The sequence below is a fragment of the Equus asinus genome, chromosome 26 (assembly GCF_041296235.1).
Source record: "Equus asinus isolate D_3611 breed Donkey chromosome 26, EquAss-T2T_v2, whole genome shotgun sequence".
In the NCBI taxonomy this organism is placed as follows: domain Eukaryota; kingdom Metazoa; phylum Chordata; class Mammalia; order Perissodactyla; family Equidae; genus Equus; species Equus asinus.
In genome coordinates this window covers 35,842,932-35,865,474 of record NC_091815.1, presented here as the reverse complement: position 1 = coordinate 35,865,474, position 22,543 = coordinate 35,842,932, and the positions used below count along the sequence as shown (strand labels likewise).

General features: G+C 54.3%; 2 protein-coding genes across 22 annotated transcripts; one reads left to right on the top strand and one right to left on the bottom strand.

Moving 5' to 3' along the window:
* Positions 1 to 3,874: 3,874 nt before the first annotated feature.
* SPACA6 (sperm acrosome associated 6) lies at positions 3,875 to 13,412 on the bottom strand. Of its 5 annotated transcripts, XM_014827483.3 has the most exons (9): positions 12,998 to 13,412; positions 12,270 to 12,347; positions 6,436 to 6,504; positions 5,728 to 5,751; positions 5,293 to 5,370; positions 5,069 to 5,178; positions 4,463 to 4,619; positions 4,174 to 4,384; positions 3,875 to 3,981 (listed from the first exon to the last, which is right to left on the bottom strand). In XM_014827483.3, exons 1-9 carry the CDS (start codon positions 13,209 to 13,211, stop codon positions 3,948 to 3,950), a joined length of 975 nt encoding a protein of 324 aa, XP_014682969.1. In that variant the 5' UTR covers positions 13,212 to 13,412; the 3' UTR covers positions 3,875 to 3,947. The 5 variants fall into 5 exon arrangements, 3 of the variants coding, with proteins under 3 accessions (XP_014682969.1, XP_070355308.1, XP_044615704.1); XM_070499207.1 differs by lacking the exons at positions 12,270 to 12,347; positions 12,998 to 13,412 and having other exon boundaries at positions 5,069 to 5,173; positions 6,436 to 7,487; XM_044759769.2 differs by lacking the exons at positions 12,270 to 12,347; positions 12,998 to 13,412 and having other exon boundaries at positions 4,174 to 4,619; positions 5,069 to 5,173; positions 6,436 to 7,487.
* Positions 13,413 to 13,602: 190 nt separating this feature from the next.
* Positions 13,603 to 22,029, top strand: LOC123281205 (collagen alpha-1(I) chain-like). Of its 17 annotated transcripts, XR_011498624.1 has the most exons (6): positions 13,603 to 14,531; positions 20,389 to 20,481; positions 20,677 to 20,841; positions 21,106 to 21,170; positions 21,558 to 21,616; positions 21,751 to 22,029. XR_011498624.1 is itself a non-coding variant. In XM_044759771.2 (3 exons), the coding sequence occupies exons 1-2, from the start codon at positions 13,670 to 13,672 to the stop codon at positions 20,466 to 20,468; spliced, it is 942 nt and encodes a 313-aa protein (XP_044615706.2). In that variant the 5' UTR covers positions 13,603 to 13,669; the 3' UTR covers positions 20,469 to 20,481; positions 21,751 to 22,029. The 17 variants fall into 17 exon arrangements, 1 of the variants encoding a protein (XP_044615706.2); XR_006520538.2 differs by lacking the exon at positions 20,677 to 20,841; XR_011498623.1 differs by lacking the exon at positions 21,558 to 21,616.
* The last annotated feature ends 514 nt before the right edge of the window (positions 22,030 to 22,543 follow it).

Genomic DNA, 22,543 nt, shown 5'->3' with positions numbered 1-22,543 from the left:
GATCAACCACTCCTTTTTATCACCAAATAATATTCCATTGCAGGAATATAGCACATTTCGTTTACTCAGTTACCAACTGATCGACATTTAGGATGTTTCCACTTTTTGGCTATTGTGAATAATGCTATGAACATTCACATGTCAGTTTTTGTGTGGATGTATGTTTTTAATTTTCTAGGGCTGGAATTTCTGAGTCATATGGTAATTCTATGTTTAATTTATTGAGAACTGCCAGATGGTTTTCCACAATGGCTGTACCATCTTACATTCCCACCAGCAAAGTATGAGGATTCTGGTTTCACTACATCCTCACCAACATTTGTTATTACCCAACTTTTTGATCATAGCTAGCGTGTGAAGTGGTATCTCATTGTGGTTTGATTTGCATTTCCCTAATGACTAAGTATATTGACTCCCACTGACTTGTAAACCCATGCCCAAGAGAGGGTCGCCCCCACTGCTCCATGGAAATTGCTCTTGTCAAGTTCACCAATGATTTCCACATTGCCAAAACCAATGGCCAATTCTCAGGCCTCCTGTTTCATAATCTGGCAGCAGCTGACCCAGTTTATCCCTCTCTCCTCCTCGAAATGCTTCCTGCACTTGGCTTTCAGAATGCCACAGCTGCCTTGCTTCCCCCCTTGGCTTTCCTTTTCGGTTCCTCTTAATGTTGCTGATGCTTAATTTTGGAGAAACAACTTCTCATCTCTTTCTCTTATCCACCTACACTCGTTTCCTCTGTGCATCCACTGTTATGGCTCTGAATGCCTCATTCATGCTCCATGCCTGGAGGTGGGACGCTGAAACTTATCTTCAGATCAGACTTTGCCCCTAAACTCCAGACTTGTACATCCAACTGCCTCTGAGACATTTTCACTTGAATACCTAATAACTAGACCCAACTCCTGATCTATCCTCCCTTCCTCCTCCTTAACTCCCATGAAACCTGCTCCTCCATTAGCTCAGTAAACAGAACTCCATCCTTCCAGCTGCTCAGACCAAAAATGCTAGAGCTGCACTGTCCACAACAGGAACCAACACCACATGGGACTATTTCAATTTTCATTCATTCATTGATTCAATCAATCAGTCATAAAAATGTTTACCAAGTACCTATTGGATTCCAAAACCTGCCATGTTTGCAAATACGGAAGTGATTAAAAGCCTGCCTTCCAGAAGTGCCTAGTCAAGGCAACAAAGAGTGTAACCAATGGTTAAAGATCCAGTTAAGGATCCCCAGACACAGGCCTCTATGAGGGGGGCAATTTAGATTTAAATTAGTAAAGCTATAAAAGATTATAAATTCGGGCCTTCAGTTGCACTGGCCACATTTCACATGCTTCAGGGCCCCATGTGGCTGGTGGCTGCCATACTAGACAGCAGAGATCTAGAACATTTCCATCATGGTGGAGAGTTCTACGGGACATCGCTGCTGTCCTGACCCCTGATCCTTGACCCTCCTTTTTTCTTTCTCTCGTCCTCAACATTCTGATCCATCAGCAAATCCCACTGATTCTACCTTCAGGACAGATCTAGAACCACTGCTCCTCATCTTCGTGTCACCACTTTGTCCACGAGCTGCATCTGTCCTGGTTTAAAGCTGCTATCTCATTCTGGATGACGACAGCACCTAACAGTGACCCCTGCTTCCACCCTTGCCCCCTACAGTCTGTTACCCAGGCACTAGCCGTGTAAATCAAATCAAGTCATGACCTTTCTGGGCTCAGAAACCACCCATGATCTCATCCTGAGGAAAATCCAGACCTTACAGTGACCGAGGTCCTGCATGATCTGGTCCGCGTTCTCTGTGACCTCACTGCATACTCATTGCAGAAACCCCTGCTCCAGCTGCACTGGCCTCCCGGCTATTCCCTCTGCACCAGGCGCGCTCCTGCCGTTTCTTCTGCCTGGAACACTCTGCACACAGATATCCACATGGCTCACGCCCTCCTTCCCTTCTTTTTCTTTCAATATATTTTATTGAAAATAAATACGTTATTCTTTAATTATACTGGCAGACATCACTTGAATGTATGCAGAATGAGTCACTGCTATTCCTGTGTTAGATACCAGAAGCAGAACTACATTCAAGTGTGGGGCCTTCTCCAAAGGTCCACCCCACCCCCAACATTCCCTATCTCTGTTTCCTGCTTTATTTTCTCCATCAAACATATTACACGACTTCATGAATATTTCATTTTGCTTAAATTTCTTGTTTACTGTCAGACCATTCATTAGAATCTAAATTCCATGTGGGTGCAGACCTTTGTCTGTTCTGATTTCTTTTTTTTTTTTTTTAAAGATTTCCCTGAGCTAACATCTGGTGCCAATCTTCCTCTTTTTTTCCTTCTTCTCCCCAAAGGCTCCCAGTACCTAGTTGCATATTTTAGTTGTAGGTCCTTCTAGTTCTGCTATGTGGGACACCACCTCAGCATGGCTTGATGAGTGGTGCCAGGTCTGCGCCCAGGATCCGAACCAGTGAAACCCTGGGCCCCCAAGTGGAACGTATGAACTTAACCACTCGGCCATGGGGCCAGCCCCTGTTCTGATTTCTTCATTGCTGTCTCTACAGTGCCTTGAAAATGCGTGACACATAGTAAGCACTCGGTAAATCTCTGCCGAATGAATGAATCAGTGAGGGGAAGACGTCAGTGAATGAGAATGAGTACATGCCCAGAAGGAATTTATCTTTTAGATGGGGAAGACACAAAACCAAATAAGAAAATAAGTTTACATTAGGTCTGGATGAGTGCTAGGCACAAGCTAAAATAGGGAGCTGTCAGTCATGGGGAAGGGGAGCAGTCAGAGAAGGTGACATTTGAGCTGAGACCTCCGGGGTGATAGGCAGGTGGCTTCGTGAGATTCACAGTAGTTATTTCAAGTACGAAAGGACAGCACATGCAAAGGTCCAGAGACAGGAGTGAGCTTTCCATGTTCAACGGACAGAAAAAGGCAGCCAGTGGGCCTAGAGAGTAAAGAGGGGGATGAGAGGGAGGTGGGGTCAGTAAATAAACACAGTGCCCGCCGCACAGAGTTGTCGGGGGGGGGGGGGGAGGTTAAGTGGGTTAACACAGTAAAGGCTCTTCTGAGTTAACTAAACAAAAAAGGGAGAAAACATTATTCTAGGGAGGAAATAGCATGGAATCAGGTCCTGGAAAGGGCGAGAAGAACCATTATGAACACAAGGAAGGAGCAGAGGCCAGAGAAACTGTGGGGTAGAAAGATCAAGGAGGAAAAGTGGTGGTGGGGGATAAGGCTAGCGAAGTCAGCAAGGGCCACAACCTGGGGCCTTGCAGGCCTTGATAAGGAATTGGATTTTGTTCCGATGGCAAGAGGGAGCCACTGAAGGGTTTTGAGCAGAGGAGTGACCCGAGCTGACATTCTTTAAAGTGGCTGCCATTGTGATGGACTGCGGTGGGACAAGGCTGAGCAGAGGCAGGGAAGCCAGTGGGGACGCTGCTGCAGTGACCCAGGCAAGAGATGGTGGTGACTGGGACCACAGAGAGACGGCACCTTTGTGAGATGTTTAGGAATTAAAATACTGACACTTGGAAATAGATTAGAAGAAGAGGAAAACTCAGGTTTCTGGCTGAGCAGCTGGGTGGATGGTGGTGCCCGTCATGACAGTGGGACAGCCTGGGGAGGAACGGACTTTCAGGGCGACATCTAGGACTCTGTTTGACGGTGTCTGCTGCAGGAGGCTGCCAGAAATCTGCGGAGGGGTCTGAGCTTGTACCGAAAACCCTCAGCACGGGTCCTTGTGCTGCGACAGCTGTGCATGTTACTGTTATTGCGGACGCCTATTCACCTGCGCATGTTCGGGGTAGGCGGCCCCTCCCCCCGTTAGTAGAGACCACCTTCAAAGATAAAAGACTCTATAGAGCTGAAATATATTCTTTATTTTAGAAATGCAAATAGGATAAGGAAGGGAGAAAAAGATACCTTTGTCAGTTGCCACTGAAGTACCATCGAAAGAACATCCTGGGGAGACAAGGAGGGGTTTGAATGTGTGGGGAAGAGGTTGAGGACCAGAAATCTGGGTCCTGGAAGCCTGGATCCCAAAGGCAGGGCGTGGACTCCGGGGCCTGAGGGAGGAGGGGCTGGGAGCCTGGACTCCTGGGTCTGAGGAAGAAGAGAGAAGGATGCTGGGACTCTGGAGTCCCCGGGACTCACCACGCCAGCAAGGTCAGACTCGCTGATGCTATGGCCGCGGTGGCCGCTAGCAGGCACTGGTTGCTGGGCGTCAGGGCTTCGGGCGTGGCCAGCAGCTCGCCCAGACTCGGTCTCCAGGGTTCGATCATCTCCGCCTCCCGCGGAGCCCAAAGTAAAACTTCGCGAAAGGAGCTTTGGAGCTCGGTCTCCTTGATCGGGGGCGAGCCCGTCACTGCGGAGGCGCGCACGTCAGCCGGGTGCGAGCCCGGCCCCCCGCGCAGCCCGGCCCTCCACGCAGCCCCGCCCGCACCGTTAAGAAAGAAGTAGAGCCGCGCCAGGAGGCGCTGGTCGTGCTTGATCACGCAAGAGAAGGTCCCGCGGTGCGTGGGCTGCACCGGCCGGATCCGCGCCAGGTAGCCTTCGGCCCGCGGTATGTCTCGGAAGTAGGAGGGGTCCTGAGTCCGGAGCTGCGGGACGCTCGGGCTGAAGCAGCGAGAGGAGCGGTGCCCCGTCCCCGCCCCGAGCCCATGTCAGGTTCTCTGCGGCCCGACTCTCCGAACCGCAACCTACAAGGCCCGCCCCCGAGCTAGACCACGCCCTCTCGAGCCTCGGCTCCCCCGTCAGTGCTGACTCGCTGGTCCTCCACGCAGAGCCCGCCTCCCAAGTCTTGGCTCCACCCCCTGGGCCTGGTACTTATTTTCCGGCCCTGAATACTTATGCATAAGCCACCCCCTGAGCCCCGGTCGTGCTTTCTGAGCCTTGATCCCTCCCCTAAACGCCAGGACCCTCCCCTTGTAGGAAGCCTGAATCGAGACCGAGCTCCCGTGACACCCACCGCCTGGGTCCTGACCACCCATCCTCTAGTAAAGCGTCACCCGCCTGCTAAATCCTCTGCGCCGGCCCCGCCCCGACTCACACCTCCTCCTGCGAACCTCCAGGAATAGGTGATCTCCTCTTTAGGCAGCTGGAAGTTCACGGTGCAAGAGAACATGGCCTGCTGACCCCGGGTCACCGTCACATCCTGAACTGAAGACGGGCCGCGTCACCATCCCGGCCCCGCCCCAGGCCACCCCCTTCCCCGCTCTGCTCTCGCTGCTCCGGTTCGTCGGGTTCCTGGCCCTCCCAGGCCCCGCCCCTCACCTGGGCAGTCCAGCGGGAGGTCGCAGACTGTGGAGTAGCAGCCGCGGCAGCGGAAGCGCCGAGCGACCTCCTGGAGTCCTGTGGGGCGGGAATGCGGGGTCTGGGCTCCCTCTGCCTTCCCCAGCCCGCGTCCCCTTGGCCAACTTAAAGTGTGTTTAGCCTTCCTGGGTTCCATCGGCGGACACACTCTGGACCCCGCCTCCCCTGCGCTCATTGGCTCTCTCACCACTAGGATTCCTATTGGTTTGCTTTGGCTTTCAGACCCGCCTTCTCTGAGGTTTGTGAACAATACCTGGTTGACTGACGTTCCTCCAGGGCTTTTAGTGGCCTCCTACGGATCGGAGGCCCACCCATGCTCTCCCACTCGAAGTTCTACGTTTCATTGCCGACCACCTCCTTCCTCCCCCAATTCTGAGCTTTGAATGAATTGCTTACCGCAGGGAGGGATGCAGGCCGGGGCTGTGGAGAGAGAGGAAGCATTACTACCCTGCAAGTCGCGGGAGGTGCTGAAGCTTCCCTACAGGGTGTTACTGGGCCGGATGCATTCCTCCGAGGGGGCAGAGCAAGGCCTGCAGCTGTCCACCCAGGGGTTGGGGTCAGGGCTGCGGTGTTCCACCTGAGGACCGGACCAGGCCTGCAGCATCCCACTGAGAGGTCAGGTACAGGCCTGCTGCATGCGCCAAGGAGGCTGGGCCAGCTCTGGTGTATTCCACTTGAGGGAAGGGGGCTACATCCTGGGCGATGCTCGGAGAGAACAGGGTCGAATTAGGGGACCCAGTTAGAAAAGAGGTGTGGCCAGGCTGGAAGTAGCCCACTAAGGAGGCCCAGTTGGATAGGAAATACTTCACAGTGTGGGCAGGGCCAGACCCAGAGATCCAGGAAGAGGTCCGGGCTCATCTGGGACAGGACCATCCCAAGAAGGGGTCCTAGTAGAGAAAACCTTTGGCCGAAGGGGCAGGACCAGACCCAGAGTGGTCGATGCTGGGAAAGAGGCCGTGTCCAGAGTGGCCCACCAAGGGAAGCAGGTTGGGCCAGGATAGAAGAGATGGAAGAGACGGAAGAGAGACGGCCAGGATATTGGACTAGAGAGAGCCGCTGGAGTCTCTGTGCGTGCCTGGGGGAAGGAGACGGAATCTGTTTTACCTTCTTTAAGCTGTGTAATGACCTCCTGTATTTTCTGCGCAGCATCAGGGAAGGCAACCTCAAAGGACCCTGGAGGGTGGAGGGGGGCCTTGGAGTAAAGGCCCTTCCCCTATGGCTGGCCGAGCAGGCCAGTACTGTGATGGTGTCTCGGCTTCTTGCCCAGCCCCTCCCCATCCCTGTCTCTGGTATATACCACATCCTCCCTGATTCTCACCTCCTCCCACCCTGTCTACCGGGAGGGCTAACGAGTCCCCAGTCTCCTTCCATCTGCTTCCTAACCATCTCTCTGATGGAACCCATCATCTACATTTATCTTGTTGAGAGGAAACATTCCTCATCAAGGCGTACTGGGCCCTATATGGTCTGGCCTAGTTTCCTCTCCCTATGACTCACCTTTCATTTCTTCTAATAGCAAAAGAACCACATTTTCCAGCACCTTAGGGCCTTTGCACGTGCTGGCTTCTCTTTCCCCCTACTCCTCTCATCCTTCATGTCGACCCTTGGGTCACCACATTAGAGGTTTTCCTTAACCACAAATCTAGTCGAATCCAGTTCCCTACTTTTGTCTCCCATAGTTCAATGCCCCATTCATTCCATTCAGAGCTCTCACCAGTTTGTAATTGCATCTATTTATATAATGGTGATCATTTAAGTCTGTCTCTTAAGTAAGTGGACATGTCCTTCTTTAGTGCTGTGTCCTCAGAACCAAGGAGAGGGCCCTGAGTCTTAGCAAATGCTCAAGGAGGATGAGTAGAATGAATTCCACGGAGACCACAACTGGTGGCCGGTGGCCCCAATCCATCTCTTGGATGTGTTACATTTGGCCTGGAAAGTATTTAAAAAAACAAAATGAATGAGTTGCCATCATGTGAAATTTGGAAAAGTCACATAAAATGTTTGGCATCTCTCTAAAAAAATTTGGAAGCGCTATAACACTGTATTTCAACGAGGCAGCCATTCGATGGAGCTTAGGCACCCGCCCCTTCTCCATCATCCCCAGACACGATTCACTTCTGCTCCTCTTTCACTTTTTATGTTCTCTGTCCTTAGGGGTGACTGACTTTTGGACACTGTCACGGCCTGCAAACTGTAAGGTTTTGTGCTTTTTCCAAAGTGGATGGCTGGATTGATGGAGTGGCGGAAGTGGTTTTGGAAATCTGAAATGTGGAAGGAACTGCGCCCCTCCCAAATTCATGTGCTGAAGTCCTAACCCCCAGTTCCTCCGAATGTGACTGTACTTGGAAACAGAATCTTAAAGCGGTCATTAAATTAAAATGAGGTCATCAGAGTGGGCCTTGATCCAATATGACTAATCTCCTTCTAAGAGGAAGTTTGGACACAGATAGACACAGAGGGAAGACCATGTGAGGACACAAGGAAAAGATGGTCATCTACAAGCCAACGAGAGAGGCCTCAGAAGGGACCAACCCTGCCGACACTGACACCATGATCTTGGGCTTCTAGCCTCCAGAATTGTGAGAAAATAACTATCTGTTGCTTAAGGCCTCCAGTCTGTGATACTTTGTTACAGTGGCCCTAGCAAAATAATCCACCGGGATTGCGAGTGCCTCCAAATGTCTATTTTCTCTTTAGGAACAGAACACTCCATTTCAGCCAGGAAAGGAGTCCCCAGATAAGACTACATTTCGCAGTGTTCCTTGCAGCCAGTTGTGGTCATATGATCTAGTTGTGGTCCCATGACCAGGTTCTGGCCATTGAGATGTAAGTGGAAGAGTCATGTGGGAGAGTCAACAGGAAGAAGCTTTAAAAGAGAAGTGATGTCATCTTATTGATCCCTTCCCCTTTCTCCATTCTGCTGCCTGAAATTTGGATTTGATGGCTGGAGCTCCAGCAGTCATATAGGACCATGAGGACAAGGGCTATAACCTAGGATGGTAGAGCAGAAATCTAGAAGGAGCTTGGGTCCCCAAGAATATAGAGCTGCCACACTAGCCTTAATGGCCTACCTCAAGTCTTACTTTAAATGGGAGAAATAAACTTTTAGCTTGTTTATGCCATTGCAGGTTCCTCTTTGATTTAAAACCATACAAAAAGGGAGAGAATGGAGCATATTGGCAAGAGTGTGGCTGAAGTGATGCTCACTGGGTATAAACTGGAGAGGGGGGTCACTGAAGCCAGGAAGTGGGTTCAGAATGAGGGGTCAAGGACTTAGAGGTCTCTCCTTGGCCACAGAGCAGGCGTGTGGTCTGGAGATGGGAGTATGATCAGGAGGATGTGGTCAGAGTGGGGCGCTCAAATCAGAGGCCAGGATGTTGGAGTCATCATCCAGGGAATATCTTTGGGCCAAACCCAGGACCTGGAGGGGAGGGTGAGTGTGGGCTATACTAAGTGGGCCATGGAGCAGGGTGTGTTCTCTGTAGAGTAAATCATGCCAGGAAAGTGGGGATGGAGTGAAATGTCTAAAGAGGCCAAGGGGTGGGGTTATATCAAGTGAACCACAAGGGGGCGCGGGTGGACGTTGTCAAGTCTTCCCCAAAAGTGCGTGTCATTAGGAGCTTCAGCTGTTTCTGATCATCTGAGTTTGAGTCCTGGCTCGTCCATCTACGAGCACACCTGTCTCAGATCTGAGATATCCATCCCAAGTCCTCCTCCCTCTGTGACTCTGGCCAAGTGAATGAACCTTCCTGATCCACAATCTCCTCATTTATAAAATGGGACGACCCCAGTGTCTACCTCACAAGTTTTTAATGCCATACAACCTAAAAGCATCCCCATCCCAAATGATGTGCCAGCCGCCGTTTAATGACTGCGTGAGAAGGTCTGTCAGCGCTTAAAATAGTGCCTGGCAGGCAGCGTTACGGAAGGGGCAGCTATTAGTACGACCGTCCCCAAGTTTGAGTTGGGGAAACTGAGGCACAGAGAGGTTAGGAAGGTGGCCCAAGGTCACATAGCTAGATTTGAAGCCAGGCACTTGGGCTCCAGAGCCTCTGCGTATAACCACTGCCTGTGGTGTATTCCCTGCTCTCTACACCATAACACCCACTGCATGGTTTATATATGGTCTCACTCCACCACCAAGAGCCACTCTAAGTCAGCACGTCCATCTCTCAGGTCCTCCATCTGGGAGAGACTGGGGTGGGAGCGGGGGGGTCATCCTGGCTTCCTCCCATCCTCCTCATCCCACATACATCTGGTCCAGCTATCTCCCGAGTCTGTCTTCCCTGTCTAGCTGAGCCCCAACTTTGTCATCTGGAAAATGGGGCCATGAAACCCCACCTCACAGGCCTGGTACGAGGATTTCCTTAAGGGGGATAATTGGCATAAATAACTCTCTGTCTCGCAGACACAGCCTCTCCCATGTACAGACAGGTTTGGCAGAGACACAGTCAAATTCTTGATCTTCCTTCTCCTCCATTCTCATGCCCCACCCCCCTCAGCTCAGCCCTCATCTTGGCCCACCTGGACCACTGAGACTGGCCTGGGCCACCACCGACCATCTCCCCACTGGTCTCCCTGCTTCTCCCTTTGTCCCCCATGGCCTTAGTCAAATCCTGTCTCTCTCTCCCTCCTCAAAATCCTCCAATGGCTCCCCTATCTCAGAGCAAAAGCCAAAGTCAGTCCAAGGGCCTACAAGACTGGTTCTCAAAGCGTGTTCCTGGAGCAGCAGCGGCACATGGAGACTTGTTAGAAATGTCCACTTCCAGGCCCCACCTCAGACCTACTGGTCAGAAACGGAGGGTGGGGCCCAAGGGTCTGCATCTTAACAGGCTCCCAGGAGATTCTGATGTACGCTGGGCTTGAGAACCACTGGCCTAGAAGGCCCTACAGGATGTGCCCCTTTCTGCCTCTCTGATTGCATCTCCTCTCACTTTCTCCCTTAATGACTCCACTCCAGCCCCACTGGCCCCAGGGCCTTTGCACTGGCTCTTCCCTCTGCCTAGATGGCTCTTTCCCCAGATTATTGACATGGCTCTCACTGTCACCTCCCTCAGGTCTGTGCTCAATTGGACCCTCTCACTTGTGCCTTCCCTCACCAACCTATTTAAAATGATCACCCCATCGGCAACCTCGCTCTTTTCCCCTCTCTGTTTTCCTCCACAGCACGGATCGCCAACAGACATACTGTAGTATTTCACTGATTATGTTTATTGTCTGTCCCCCATCCCTCCCTACAATATAGGCAACCTGAGGGCAGGTAGTGTGCAGTTTGGGGCACAGCTGGGTCCCTAATGTTGTTCCTGGCACATTCAATAAGTATCTGTGGAACGTATTGCACCAGCTTCTCCCGGCCTCCAGTCCATCCTCTGCACAGCCCTGGAGGATCTTTCTATACCCAGAGCTGATGCTCCCCGCCCATCACCTGCTCACAGCCTGCTCCTCCAGGACAGAATCTCAGGTCTCCCTGACCTTTCAACTGAACCCTGGACCATGTATCTAGCTGACTCCTGGATGTCCCCGGGACCCCTCACAGTCACTGCGTCCTAGCTCAGCTCACCATCTACCCTACTCCTGCTCCTTCTCCTGGGCCCCCCTCCACCGGGATGGCCCACTGCCCACGCAGGCCGACGCTGTCCTCTAACCCCCCCCTGAACAGCCCATCAGACCCAAGCCCCATCCCTCCTGCCCTCGACTCTCTCAGCAGGTCCCCTCTTCACCTTCACAGCCCCCGCCCCAGCTCCAGCCTCCTTTCGCCCAGCCTCCACTCAGGCCTCCCAGCCTCCACTCTCTCCTGGCTCCAGTCCATGCCCCACACAGCTCTAGAGAACCTTCTACACCCAGAGCTAGGCTCTTTCCTGCTTTTTTTTCTGTGACAAGACAGCCCACATGGGGAGAAAGGGCGTCTCCTTGGGTCCCGAGCCCCCTGCCAGCTCCAGCTCCTCAGGTCCTGCTTTAGGGGTGGGGGATCCCCCAACTGAAGTCTTCTCCATGCCGGCCCCCCAGACACCTCTTGGATGGACAGGAAGCTCCCCATCTTTGGGGTTTTTGCCAAAAAGCTTGGTGGACAAGAGCAGGAAGCAAAAGGAGTAACTTTAGACGTAGAAACAAGCCCTGAGCCCCGGACCTCTGCGGTGGCTGGTTTATGCTTCTCAGCAGCACTCGGGCCTCCCTCCACCCCCAACAGTTCCAGTCTCTGGCAGATTCAGGGGGATCACGTGTCGTGTGACCATGGTGACCTGGTGTGATTATTGCTAACGCTGCCCCTCGGCCACCAGTGTTCCCTCAGCCCCGAGGCCCCTCGGCAGGGCCACACTCGTGTGTCTCCAGAGCTGTACTCTGGTGTCCCGCCCACCCCAAGGCTGTCACATGTGCCTGTCTCTCTTTACGGCCGACACAGAACAATCTTCTCCCTGTTCCTACCTGCGTTCCTCCCCCCCGTAATAGCCTCACAGGTCAAAAACGTGGGATCACTTTGTTAACTATGAGGAACAGACATATGTTTTATCCTAGAGAAAGAGCCCCTCCCTGGGGTCTGTCTCATCAGGGGGCCCCTCCCCTCTTGCTGGGGCTTCTGGCCATCCTGGGAGGCAGGGAGACGGTCCCACCTCACAGGTGGGTAAGTTGAGGTCCAGCGGGAGAAAGCGACATGTCCAGAGGTGCATAGCCAGGAAGAGGAAGAGACACACAGCCAGGTCGGAACTCACGTTTACCTGATCCCAACAGGGCTTCAGGCTCTAGTCACTTCTGCCCTGTCCCTTCACCTCCTGCCAGCATCACCCATCCTTTCTCCCCACAAGTAACCAGGCTCACTCAGCTTCCCAGCTCCACCTCCTCCCAGATCACTGCCACATTCTGGCCGTCCTCCCGGTACACACGTCTGCCTCTTGGGGCTCTGAGCCCACATCTCCCACCCGTGCCGTCCTCACCCTACTCACCCCGGGCAGTGGCCATCTCCTGGAGGGAGTGGGTCATCTGGGTGAAGGCGTCATGCAGGTGGTTTCTCTCATCGTAGTCTGGGGGTGGGGGGGCGGTGGGGGGAGTGGCTGGGGGAGGCAGCCCTCCCCACACCACCATGGCCACAGTGTGGACAATCTCAGTCTCTGAGTCTCTGTCCCTCCCCAGACTCTATCCTATCTTCTCTGAGTCTGTCCCCCCCAGTCTCTAGCCTCCCCTCTGTGAATCTCTGCCCCGGCTCCAGTCTCTATCTTCCCCTCTGATTCTATGCCCCTAGTGCTCCATCCTTCCTTCTCTGAGTCTGACTCCCTCGGTCTCCATCCTTCCTTCTCTGAGTCTGACTCCCTCTGTCTCCATCCTTCCTTCTCTGAGTCTGACTCCCTCGGTCTCCATCCTTCCTTCTCTGAGTCTGACTCCCTCGGTCTCCATCCTTCCTTCTCTGAGTCTGACTCCCTCGGTCTCCATCCTTCCTTCTCTGAGTCTGACTCCCTCGGTCTCCATCCTTCCTTCTCTGAGTCTGACTCCCTCGGTCTCCATCCTTCCTTCTCTGAGTCTGAGCCCCGCTCCAGCCTCTCCTCCCTGCTCTCAGGGTCTGCCCCCCGATCTCTGTCCACCTGTGTCTGTGTGTCTCTCTGGGTCTCTCTAGCCTCTCTGGTCCCTCCCTCTGCATGCCCCCCAGGGCCCTGGAAGACGACGGGGGTTTTCTCACTGATTTCAGTGTCCAGGAGGCCCTGAAAGGCTGCTGTGAACGCCTTCTCGCACTTCTCACGCTCCGGGCCCTCCACACCGCTGAAGATCTGGCAGATGCGGAGCCGCTCTTTGTAGGATGTGAAACAGAGGAGACAGGCCCAGGCGGGCACCCTGAGGACCACGAGGGCCACCAGGGTGGATGGGACAGCACTCTCTGGGGCCAGCAGGGCCATGGCAGAGGCTCTGTGTCCTGGCCCAGGGATAAGCTGGTGACCTTTGTGAGGTCACCGTGGGGCGGGGGAGGGGCCATGGTGTGGGGTCAAAGGTTGGGTTTCAGTTGCTGGTCAAATGTCAGGCTCCAAGGTTTTCAAAGAAGGGTGCCAGGGGTCAGGGATCGGACTGGCAATCCCCAGGCTTGTGGTTGGGCCAGACGCCAGGCTCCCAAGAACCTCACCTGTGACCCTGGACGTCCTCACAGGTTAAAGGGTCTCAGGGACCCAGAGGCCGGCAGTCGTGGTGTGTGGTGGCATGACAGACCCTGGGGTGGGGTAGGGGGGTGGATCAGAGGTGGAGATGGCACAGAGACACCACGAGGGCCCGAGACAGAAGCTGAGACACAGAGAGACGTCGGGAGGGTCAGAGACCCAGAAAGCACAGTAAAAGAGATGAAGACAGCGTCCAAGAAGCCACCATGCAGAGACACACAGAAGACTCCAGAGACACCATGGAGAGAGACAGACAGAGAAAGCAAAATAGAGGTTTCTCGATGAGAGAGAATCTCTTTCAGGGAAGGAATGCAGGGGCGAGGACAGGAGAGACAGCCCAGCTCCTCCTCTCAGGGTCCCTGCGGCAGCCCCCTGAGCCCGGCGGGGTGGAGCAGCGGTCAGGGCCTGGGGGTCCCCGCCGGGGGGTCCCCGCCGGGCCGTCCCGTGCAGGGCGCAGCCTGGGGAAAGCTAGGAGGCCGTATAGTGATCTCCGTGGGTGTCCTCCTCAACTATACAACCTCCTACCTCAGCCCGGGGGGCGCGGCAGGTGGACAGACAGACGGATGGACGGACAGACGGGGGCCAGGAGGGCCAGGGAGGGCGGGGAGGGCCGGGGAGGCCCCAGCCGCGATGGTGAGCCCCCGACACGGACCCACAGACACGAGCTTGTGTGCGGCGAAGGCCCCGCAAGGTCGGTTCTACGGGTGGGTGCCAGGCCCCAGGAATCCGGGCCCCCGGCCCCCTCCTCCCCAAGGAGCCCAGGAATCAGTCCCTTGGCCCTTTCCTTAGCAGGGACCCAGGAGTTCAGGCCCCCAGACCCTTTTTCCCCAAAGGTCCCTGGAGTCCAGGCCCCAGCCCCCGCCTCCCTCAGACCCGGGAGTCCAGCCAGGCCTGCCTCCCTGGGGAAGGCACAGCCTGGCTTCCTGGATGCTGGGTCAGAGGGAACCTCACCTGTGTTGGAGTTTGGCCCATTGGGCAAGACAGCTCCCTACCTACCTGTCAGATTCAGGAATCCAGGACCAGAGCAGAGGAGGACCAGGGAACATGAAACCTTCAAAGTCTCTCTGGGTAATTTTTTCCCCCTCTCCCGTCCCTTCTTTCGGCTTCTCATCATTTACAATGATGACAGCTATGATCCCTGAGCGCTAACACCACCCCAGGCCTCTGCTATCTCGCAGGCAGGAGTACAAGGTGCTATCAGTTCCCCCATTTTGCAGGGGAGAAGGCTGAGCCCCAAGAGGGGAAGGGATTTGGCCAAAGCTGGCCGGTAAGTGGGAGGGGCCGGGCCTGCACCCACTCTCTCCACCCTGGGCCAAGAGTCTGTGCCCTTGGGGGTCCCTCCCTCTGTGCAATCGCTGTCCCTCTGTCCATTCTCTGTCTTTCTTGCTCTCACTGTCTCACGCTCCATCTCCATCGTTCTGGTGCTCTCTCTCTCTGACCGTCCTGCAGTCTCTTTCTGCTGCCGCTTGGTCTCTGTCTCGGCTTCTGTCTTACCTGGTCTCCTTCTCCTCCTGCATCTGTGGTCTCTCCGTCGCTGTGCATGGCTCATTCTCCCCCTCTGTCTGTCTGTCTTCCCCTTATCTCTCACAGTGCCTTCCTCAGTCTGTCTCTCCGCTCTCGGCTCTTATTTTCCTCCCTCCCTCTCTCTCCTTCTCTTCTCTCATTCTTTTTCTTTCCCTTCTGTCTTTCATCCTCCCCTTCTTCTCCTCTTTCCCTCCGTCTTTGTCCCTCTCATTCTCTCGGTCTCTCTCTCCCTCAATTTCTCTCTCTTGCTCCCTCTCCCTCCTCCCCTCCCCCTTCTCTCCATCTCTCATCTCTCTCGTCTCCTTCTCTCCCTCTGGCTCTCTCCTTTTCTCTCTCTTTCTCCTTCCCTCCCTCCTGGGTCTCTCTCCTCCCTTCCCTCCCCCTCCATCGCTTCTCTCTTTCCGTCTCCCTCCCTGTTCCTTCTCTCTCTCTCTTTCTGTCTTTCTCCTTCCTTCTCTCCCTCCCCCTCGCAGCTCGGAGCCAGGTCTGGAGCTGGGGGTGGGGTGGGGGTGGTTGGAGAAGGGGCCCAGGGCTGGGGTAGCGACCTGCTGAGGAGGGGGAGGAGAGGCGGGAAGGGGCGGAGGAGGAAAGGGGGAGGCGGGGGCCAGAGACGGGTCTCCGGTCCCAGCTCTCATCCCCCTTCCCTCCTTCCCAACCTCCCAGACCCTCAGGCGGGGGCGAGAGTCAGGCCAAGGTGGGGAGGAAGGGGAAGGGAGGAGGCTGCCCCCGCCCCCCCCACACAACCTGGCCCAGAGCCCAGGCCTGGGTTCCCAGCATGCCCCGGGGCTGCCTGGGGCCTGAGGTGGGGGTGAGAGGAGAGGGGAAGCTGAGAATCTTCAAGATTTGCAGGACCTGAGCATCTCCCCACTCCCCCAACAAATTTCTCCTTGGGGAAACTGAGGCCCAGAGAGAAGGGTCAGGACTTGTTCAAGGTCACTGGACAAGGCGTTGGTGGAGATGCGAACTCCTGGGCCCAGAGGCCCGATTTGGGGAAGGGGTTGGCGCTGGACTTCCCCCAGGTCTGGGTCCCCCTCCCCCTCTCTGCAGACCCTGGGGAGCCCCCAAGGGTCAGAGAGCAGACCCAAACAGTCTGGCACCATGGCAACCAGCTGGCCCCGCCCCCTTAACCCCCGGAGGGCTGGACTCCAGCTGGGGCTAAGGGGGAGGTGGGGACTCCTGGGTTCGGGGGAGGAAGAGGCTGGGGGCCCGAACTCGGGGGTTTCGTGGAGAGTGGGGGCTGGAGTGTGGACTCCCAGGTCTGTGGGAAGAGGGTGGAGACCCAGACTCCTGGGTCCTGGGGTAGAGGGGGCTAGGGATTTGGATTCTGGAATTCTGAGGGAGGGGGGAGCGTTGCCGACTCCCAGATCTAAGGGAGGAGGGGGCTGGGGCCTGGAATCCCGGGTCCCCAAGGGAGCATGGATGCTGGGCCTCTCCTCCGCCAGACATCCCCTGCCCCCGCCGCTGACCCTGGCCTGTCTGGCAGCCCAGACAACCTCCCCCCTCCTCCGCGGCCCCCTCCCACTTGCACGGCTCACCCTTGACCCTTCAAAGCCCCGCAGCCCCTTCCCTGCCCCTCCCCCTCCCCTCCAGCCAGACGTTAACCCTTCCGCTGCCAGGGGCACCTCCAAAGCCAGAGTCTCTCCCTTCGCCTCCCCCGAGGGCTCGGGCGGGCATCTTGCCCCCAGGCTCCTCCAGCTCCGTACCCAGCTCCCACAACCCCATCTCTCTCCGCGCAATGTAATCCAGTAGGTGTTCCCTGCCCTCTCTTCCTTCTGGACCCCGGAATCCAGGCCCCCAGGTCCCTCCTCCAAGGATTCAGGAGTCTGGGTTCCCAGCCCCCTCCTCCTCCCAGAACCCAGAAATCCAGGCCCCCGGCTGCCTCCTCCCTCAGGGACCCTGGAGTCCGGGCCCCGGGCCCCATCCCCCTCCCTTCCCCCAGACTCACGGCTCCGCGGCTCCCGCGTCGGAGGGAAGGGTCTCCTCGGTCAGCCCCCAGGCCGGCTGAGCTGGCCCCACCACCGCCGGCTCCTCTCCATCCTCTCCCCGCCTCCGCCGCCCCACGGCCTCTCCCCTTCCTCCTCGCGTCCCCACCATCCTCCTTCCCTCCGCCCAGGCTCCCTCCGGCCTGCGCCTCCTCCCCGGCTCCGCAGGCCGGCTCCCCCGCCCGGGACCCCGCCGGACCAGCCCCCTCCCCAGGGGGCCCCCTCCCCGGCCCCTCCCCATCGCCCGGCCCAGTCCGGCCTGGCTTCCCCCCTGCCCCGGAGCTGGCCTCGGTCCAGGGGAAAAAATTCCATCCAGCCCCGGGGAGGAGGAGCGGGGCGGGGGAGGGCGCGGGGAGGGGCGGCCGGGCCGGGGAGCGTGACGCAGGGAGGAGGGAAGGGACAAAAGGAGCCGGGAGGCGGCGGGGCCGGCGGCGCTCCCACTTCTCCCTCCCTCCTCCTCCCTCGGCCGGGGCCCGTTTCTCTCTCTTCGCTCCGCTTTCCCTCGTTCCTCCACCTCTGCTCCCTGTCCTTCTCTCTGCCTGCCTCCTTGCCCTGTGCATTCTCTCCTCTCTCCTCTTCCTCCTTACACCTCCGCCCCATCGGGGTCTGCTCCTCTCCTCTCTCTCTCCCAGCCTCCTTCCCCTCCCTCCGCTTGGGTCTCTCCACCCACCCAACCACCCATTGGGGCCTCAGAGGTGAATCAGACCCATATCTGCCCTTGCAGACGCGGAGCTCACGGTCTGATGGAGGAGACAGACGCAGCGCAGACAGTTTCAATCCAGGGTGATCGGGGTACGACAGAGGGGAGACCAGCGGCTGTTCGATCCCAGGGGCAGAAGGAATCCTTTTAGCTGGAGACATCTGAAAGGACCTCCAGAGAAGGCAGTGGTTGTGGCCTGACCTCCAAGAACTGGGAGAAGTTAAATCTGAATTGTCGAGAGAGAGGCAGGCAGCAGTAAGGGCGGTCCAGGCAGAGGGCACGGCTTAAGCAGAGGCCCAAAGGCAGGAAACCAGGGGCGATTCCGGGAGAACAGCGCAGCAGTCAAGTCTGACGGGAGCCTTGGAGGACAGGAGCCAAGGAGCATAGAAGATGAGGCTGAGGTGGTGGGCGGGGCCAGGTTCGCAAGCGCTGTGAAGGCCAGACTGGGGACTTTCTCCTGCGGGTGATGGGGAGCCACAGAGGGTTGTGAGCAAGGGGGAGGGGCAGGGTCTGATCTGGGAGTCAGAAGGCCCTCTCTGGGGCCCTGTGGGGGACGGATAAAGGACGAAAGAGTGGTGGAGGCTGGGAGAGTGGGGAGGAGGATGCGTGAGCTGGGGCTGGGACCCTGCAGGCAGAGAGGAGAGGATGGGGCAGAGAATGTGAGGAGGCAGGAGGGACTGGGGACTGACAGCCTCCTCACTGGGGGGTGACAGGGAGGGAAGAAGTGAAAAAGATACAACAACCGGGAGTCCGTCTGGCCCAGGAAATGAGGGGACAAGAGTTGTTCCCAGTGGGGAACCGGGAGGAAGAAGGAAGATGCTGTGTACAGCTTGGAACTTAGTGGACATTAGGGGCCTGGGGGCATTTCGAGAAGACACTCAGGCAATGGTGGGTATAGGTTCTGGGGCTCTAACAATGACAAATGCATTTCCCTCCCACCCTGTCCCCTGGCCACCCAGTTCTTTCTGGGGACGTCTTATGCTTACCAATTTCTTGTGTGTCTTTCCAGTAGAATTCTATACCTATGCACATGTGTTATACCATTCTCCTTCTATTTCTGTCCCCAAATGGGATCACATTATTCTACACTTTGCTTTTTTAACACTATATCCTGAAGATTCCCCTATATCCATGCTTATAGAACTACCACATTCATTTTAGTGGCTGCATAGTATTTCATTGTATACATTTATTTATCCATACTTATTCAATCAATTGGGAGTTTTTTTTTACATAAAGAAACTAATGCTTATGCATATGCAGATTACTGAGGATTTTTGTTTTTTACTGATTTCTTCCAATGCTCTTAAGCCTCTGGACCCAGGTTTTGACAAATACTTACTTCTAGGTCTTTTAAAATTTATTAGTATTTACTAATGATAGGAATAATAATAATCAATACACATACCGTTTATTGAATGTCTACTTGGGGACAGGCCCTAGGTTGGGTATTGGTTATACATTATATCATTCAATCATCACAACAATCTTATTTTTAGGAGCTGTTATTATCTCCATCTAAGGATGGGGCAACTGAGGTTCTGCATAGTGAGTTGCCCAAGCTTACAAAGCGAGTAGCAGAGCCAGGATTCGAACTCAGGCCTCTGTGGCTCCATGTTCCATGCCCTTTCTTTGGAGGTGGGCTGCCTCCATGAAAATGTGGAACTACTTGAAATTGACATTGGGCATATGGGAGACTTGCCATGCACACAAATCTGCACCTTGACTTGGTATCTAGAATCACCCTGCGTTCACCCCAGATGCCCCATAGTGAGGTCAGGACCGTAACCACACCATTCTGCTGTCTCTGTCCTGGGCTTGATGCCGCTGTGTTGTGATTCTGGGTGTCGGTCTGTCTGGGAATTCTATGAGGGCACGCTGTCTGGCTGAGTCATCTCTGTCCTCAGTATCGCTCAGCTTAGGGTGTGGCTCAAAGCAGAGGCTCAGGAAAATGTTTGCTAAATGAATGAACGGAGGGATAGATGAATAACAAATGGGTTGTGGGTTAGGCTGGGACTTGCTGAAGCCTCTGGGATAAGAGAACATAATTCCCGTTAGTTCCTGAAACATAAGGGTTACATTCCTATTGGTTAGTGAGTCACTGGGGCCACTGTTTCCATCATTCTCTGGTATCCAGGGTTCACAAATCCCTCGGCACCTAAGACTCAGCTACTGCAGTTCCCACAAATCCCTGAGACTCTGGATCCACCATTCCCAGCAGCCCCCGTGGCTCAAGATCCGCTATTCCCATCAGCCCCTGAGACTCAGGATCCGCCATTCCTGTCAGCCCTGGAGACACAAGGGCCACCATTCCCATCAGACATTGGCACACAAGTACTGCTTGCAATTCCCATACCCCTAAGATACAGGGACCACCATTTCTATCCATGCCTGAGACACAAGTTCCACCATTCTTATACCCTGGAACAACATGCCAATGGAAAACAGAAGCATTCTGCCCTTTACCAGGCCGTCCCCAGGTTCCTAGGACTGTTAACCAGGAAGACACTTCCGCCTGCCCTTGGGTAGGTCTGAGTCACCTGTCAATGCTGTAGACAAGGAGGCACCAGCTCATGAAGAACATCAAAGCAGAGAATCTTCCACGTGAGGGATCAGCCTGAAACCCGAGATAATCCTACAGCACCACCAGAGAATCCTTCCAGGTGGGGGTTAAACCCTAAACTCAAGATAATCCTACAGCACCGCTTAATCCCCACAGGTGCGATAATCCTCAGGTGGGCAGAGCATCCGCAATACCAGATGATCCAAAGGCAACAGATGCTCCGATTGCGCCATTGAATAATCCCAAGTGGTAACTTGCCCCTGGTGGACTTGTAAGAATTGAGGATGGGGGCATCTTTTCTGTGTGTGTGTGGTGGTGGTGGTGGGTGGGGAGAAGATGACAAATCTCATTCCCACTATTAACCCTTTCCTGGACAAGGAGAGTTGGAAAAATAGGTGTGATTTGAGGGGGAGGGTTTCTCTATAGCCCGTCTCTTCCCTTTAGGATCATGCCTTCTGGTCCTCTGAATAGTGAAGGGTGTTCAGCTGCTCTGCTCTTCACGTCTCAGCAAAAAGTAGGGGAGGTGGTTCCGAGGTTCAAGGAGATTGGAGCCGGAGTGGCTATAGGTTTTGCAAGCCCATCAGCTGCCATGCACTTCCCCTTCCTCTCGTAAGAGAGCCTCTTTCCTGTGAGAAACCCACTCCATGTGACTCTAACAAGAATTTTCTAGCATAGTGCCCCTCTTCCCTCCCCTAAAACACATGGGCTGGGTGTGAGACCCAATATGGGCCAATCAGAACATTCATTTGTGACCCCCCTCCCCATCAGACCTGATTAGAATTCAAGATTTTATTTTCTTATCCTGACACTTTATTTTATGTTTTCTAAAATATACAAACATTTGTATGCACATATAGTGTTTTTGATTTCCAGGAACAGAATTGTATTGTATGCAGCAAGGCAATGAAGAGCACAGACTCTGAAGCCAGATTGCCCAGGTTTGAATCCTGGCTCAGCTATTCCACTAGCTGTGTCTCTTTATGCCTCAGTTTTGTCATCACTGAAATGGGTATGATAATAATAGTACCTACATTGCAGGGTTGAGACCAGAGGACTAAAGGAGTTAACATATGTAAAGTGCTTAAAATAGTGTCTGGCACATGGTAAGCCACAGAGAAGAATTATCTGTTGTTATTATTCCTACAGAGAAATATAGAGCTAGGTCTTTCTTCTAGTCTCTTCATGCACAGGCACAGAATTTTACATAAATGGGACAATTTATACTCATGGAGATATTCTTATGACACTCATCCTCTCCCCTCCCCCACCTTTCTTTTTTCTTTGCTTGCCTTTTCTGGACTTCTCCCTTTTTGTCCATTCCCCAGGGGCCTCTCCACCCTAAATCACGTGTCTGTTGTGGGTTTAGTTGTGTCTTCCCAAAAAGGTAGGTTGAAGGCTTAATCTCCAGTGCCTGTGAATATGACCTTATTTGGGGGTCTTCACAGATATAATCAAGTTAAGATGAGGTCATACTGGGTTAGGGTGGGCCTTAATTCCGATGACTGGTATCCCTAAAAGGAGAGAGAGATTTGAAGATACAGAGGAGACCCACAGGGAGGAAGGCCATGTGACAACGGAGGCAGAGACTGGAGTGATGCGTCTCCAAGCCGAGGACTGCTGGACCATCAGAAGCTGGAAGAGGGGAGGAAGGAGCCTTCAGAAGGAGCTGATACCTTCATTTCTGACTTCTGGCCTCCACAACTGGGAGAGAATCGATTTCTGTTGTTTCAAGCCACCCAGTTTATGATAATTTGTTATGGAAGTCCTAGGAAAGCAATACAGGATCTATGTTAACCTATGTGTCTTTCCATTCTTTACTTCACACATACACACACATGAGTTTACACATATTTAATTTGCATTAAAATTCAGCTTCAGGGGCTGCCCCCGTGGCACAGTGGCTAAGTTCGTGCACTCCTCTTCTGCAGCCCAGGGTTCATAGGTTCAGATCCTGGGCGTGGACCTAGCACTACTTGTCAAGCCACACTGTGACGGCATCTCACATAAAATAGAGGAAGACTGGCACAGGTGTTAGCTCAGGGCCAATCTTCCTCACAAAGAAAAACAAAATTCAGCTTCAGCGTCAATATTTGCTCAAATTTTTCTATTTGACTTCAGCCTGACCTCGGTCTTTTGAACGCTGAAACCTTGAATGCCAGCTTGGAGGTCATTTCTGGCATCCTTGAACTTGTGTGGGCTCCATGAAATATGTGATCAATTGGGTTACCATGGCTTCCAGCCAGGGCAGTAACATTAGTAATATCGAACAAGTCAGGTTCTGCCTATCTAATGTTGAGATCTCAACAGTCAC

What these genes read in the sequence shown, in the direction of transcription:
- SPACA6 (XM_014827483.3), bottom strand. Translation starts at nt 13,211, where the DNA reads ATGGCCCTGCTGGCCCCAGAGAGTGCTGTCCCATCCACCCTGGTGGCC. An exon ending in CCTCCCGCTGGACTGCCCAG is followed by an intron (nt 5,179 to 5,292) that starts GTGAGGGGCGGG and finishes GCCCGTCTTCAG; the next exon opens with TTCAGGATGTGACGGTGACC. An exon ending in GCTCTACTTCTTTCTTAACG is followed by an intron (nt 4,385 to 4,462) that starts GTGCGGGCGGGG and finishes GCGCCTCCGCAG; the next exon opens with TGACGGGCTCGCCCCCGATC.
- LOC123281205 (XM_044759771.2), top strand. Translation starts at nt 13,670, where the DNA reads ATGCAGAGACACACAGAAGACTCCAGAGACACCATGGAGAGAGACAGA. An exon ending in AACCTTCAAAGTCTCTCTGG is followed by an intron (nt 14,532 to 20,388) that starts GTAATTTTTTCC and finishes TAATCCCCACAG; the next exon opens with GTGCGATAATCCTCAGGTGG.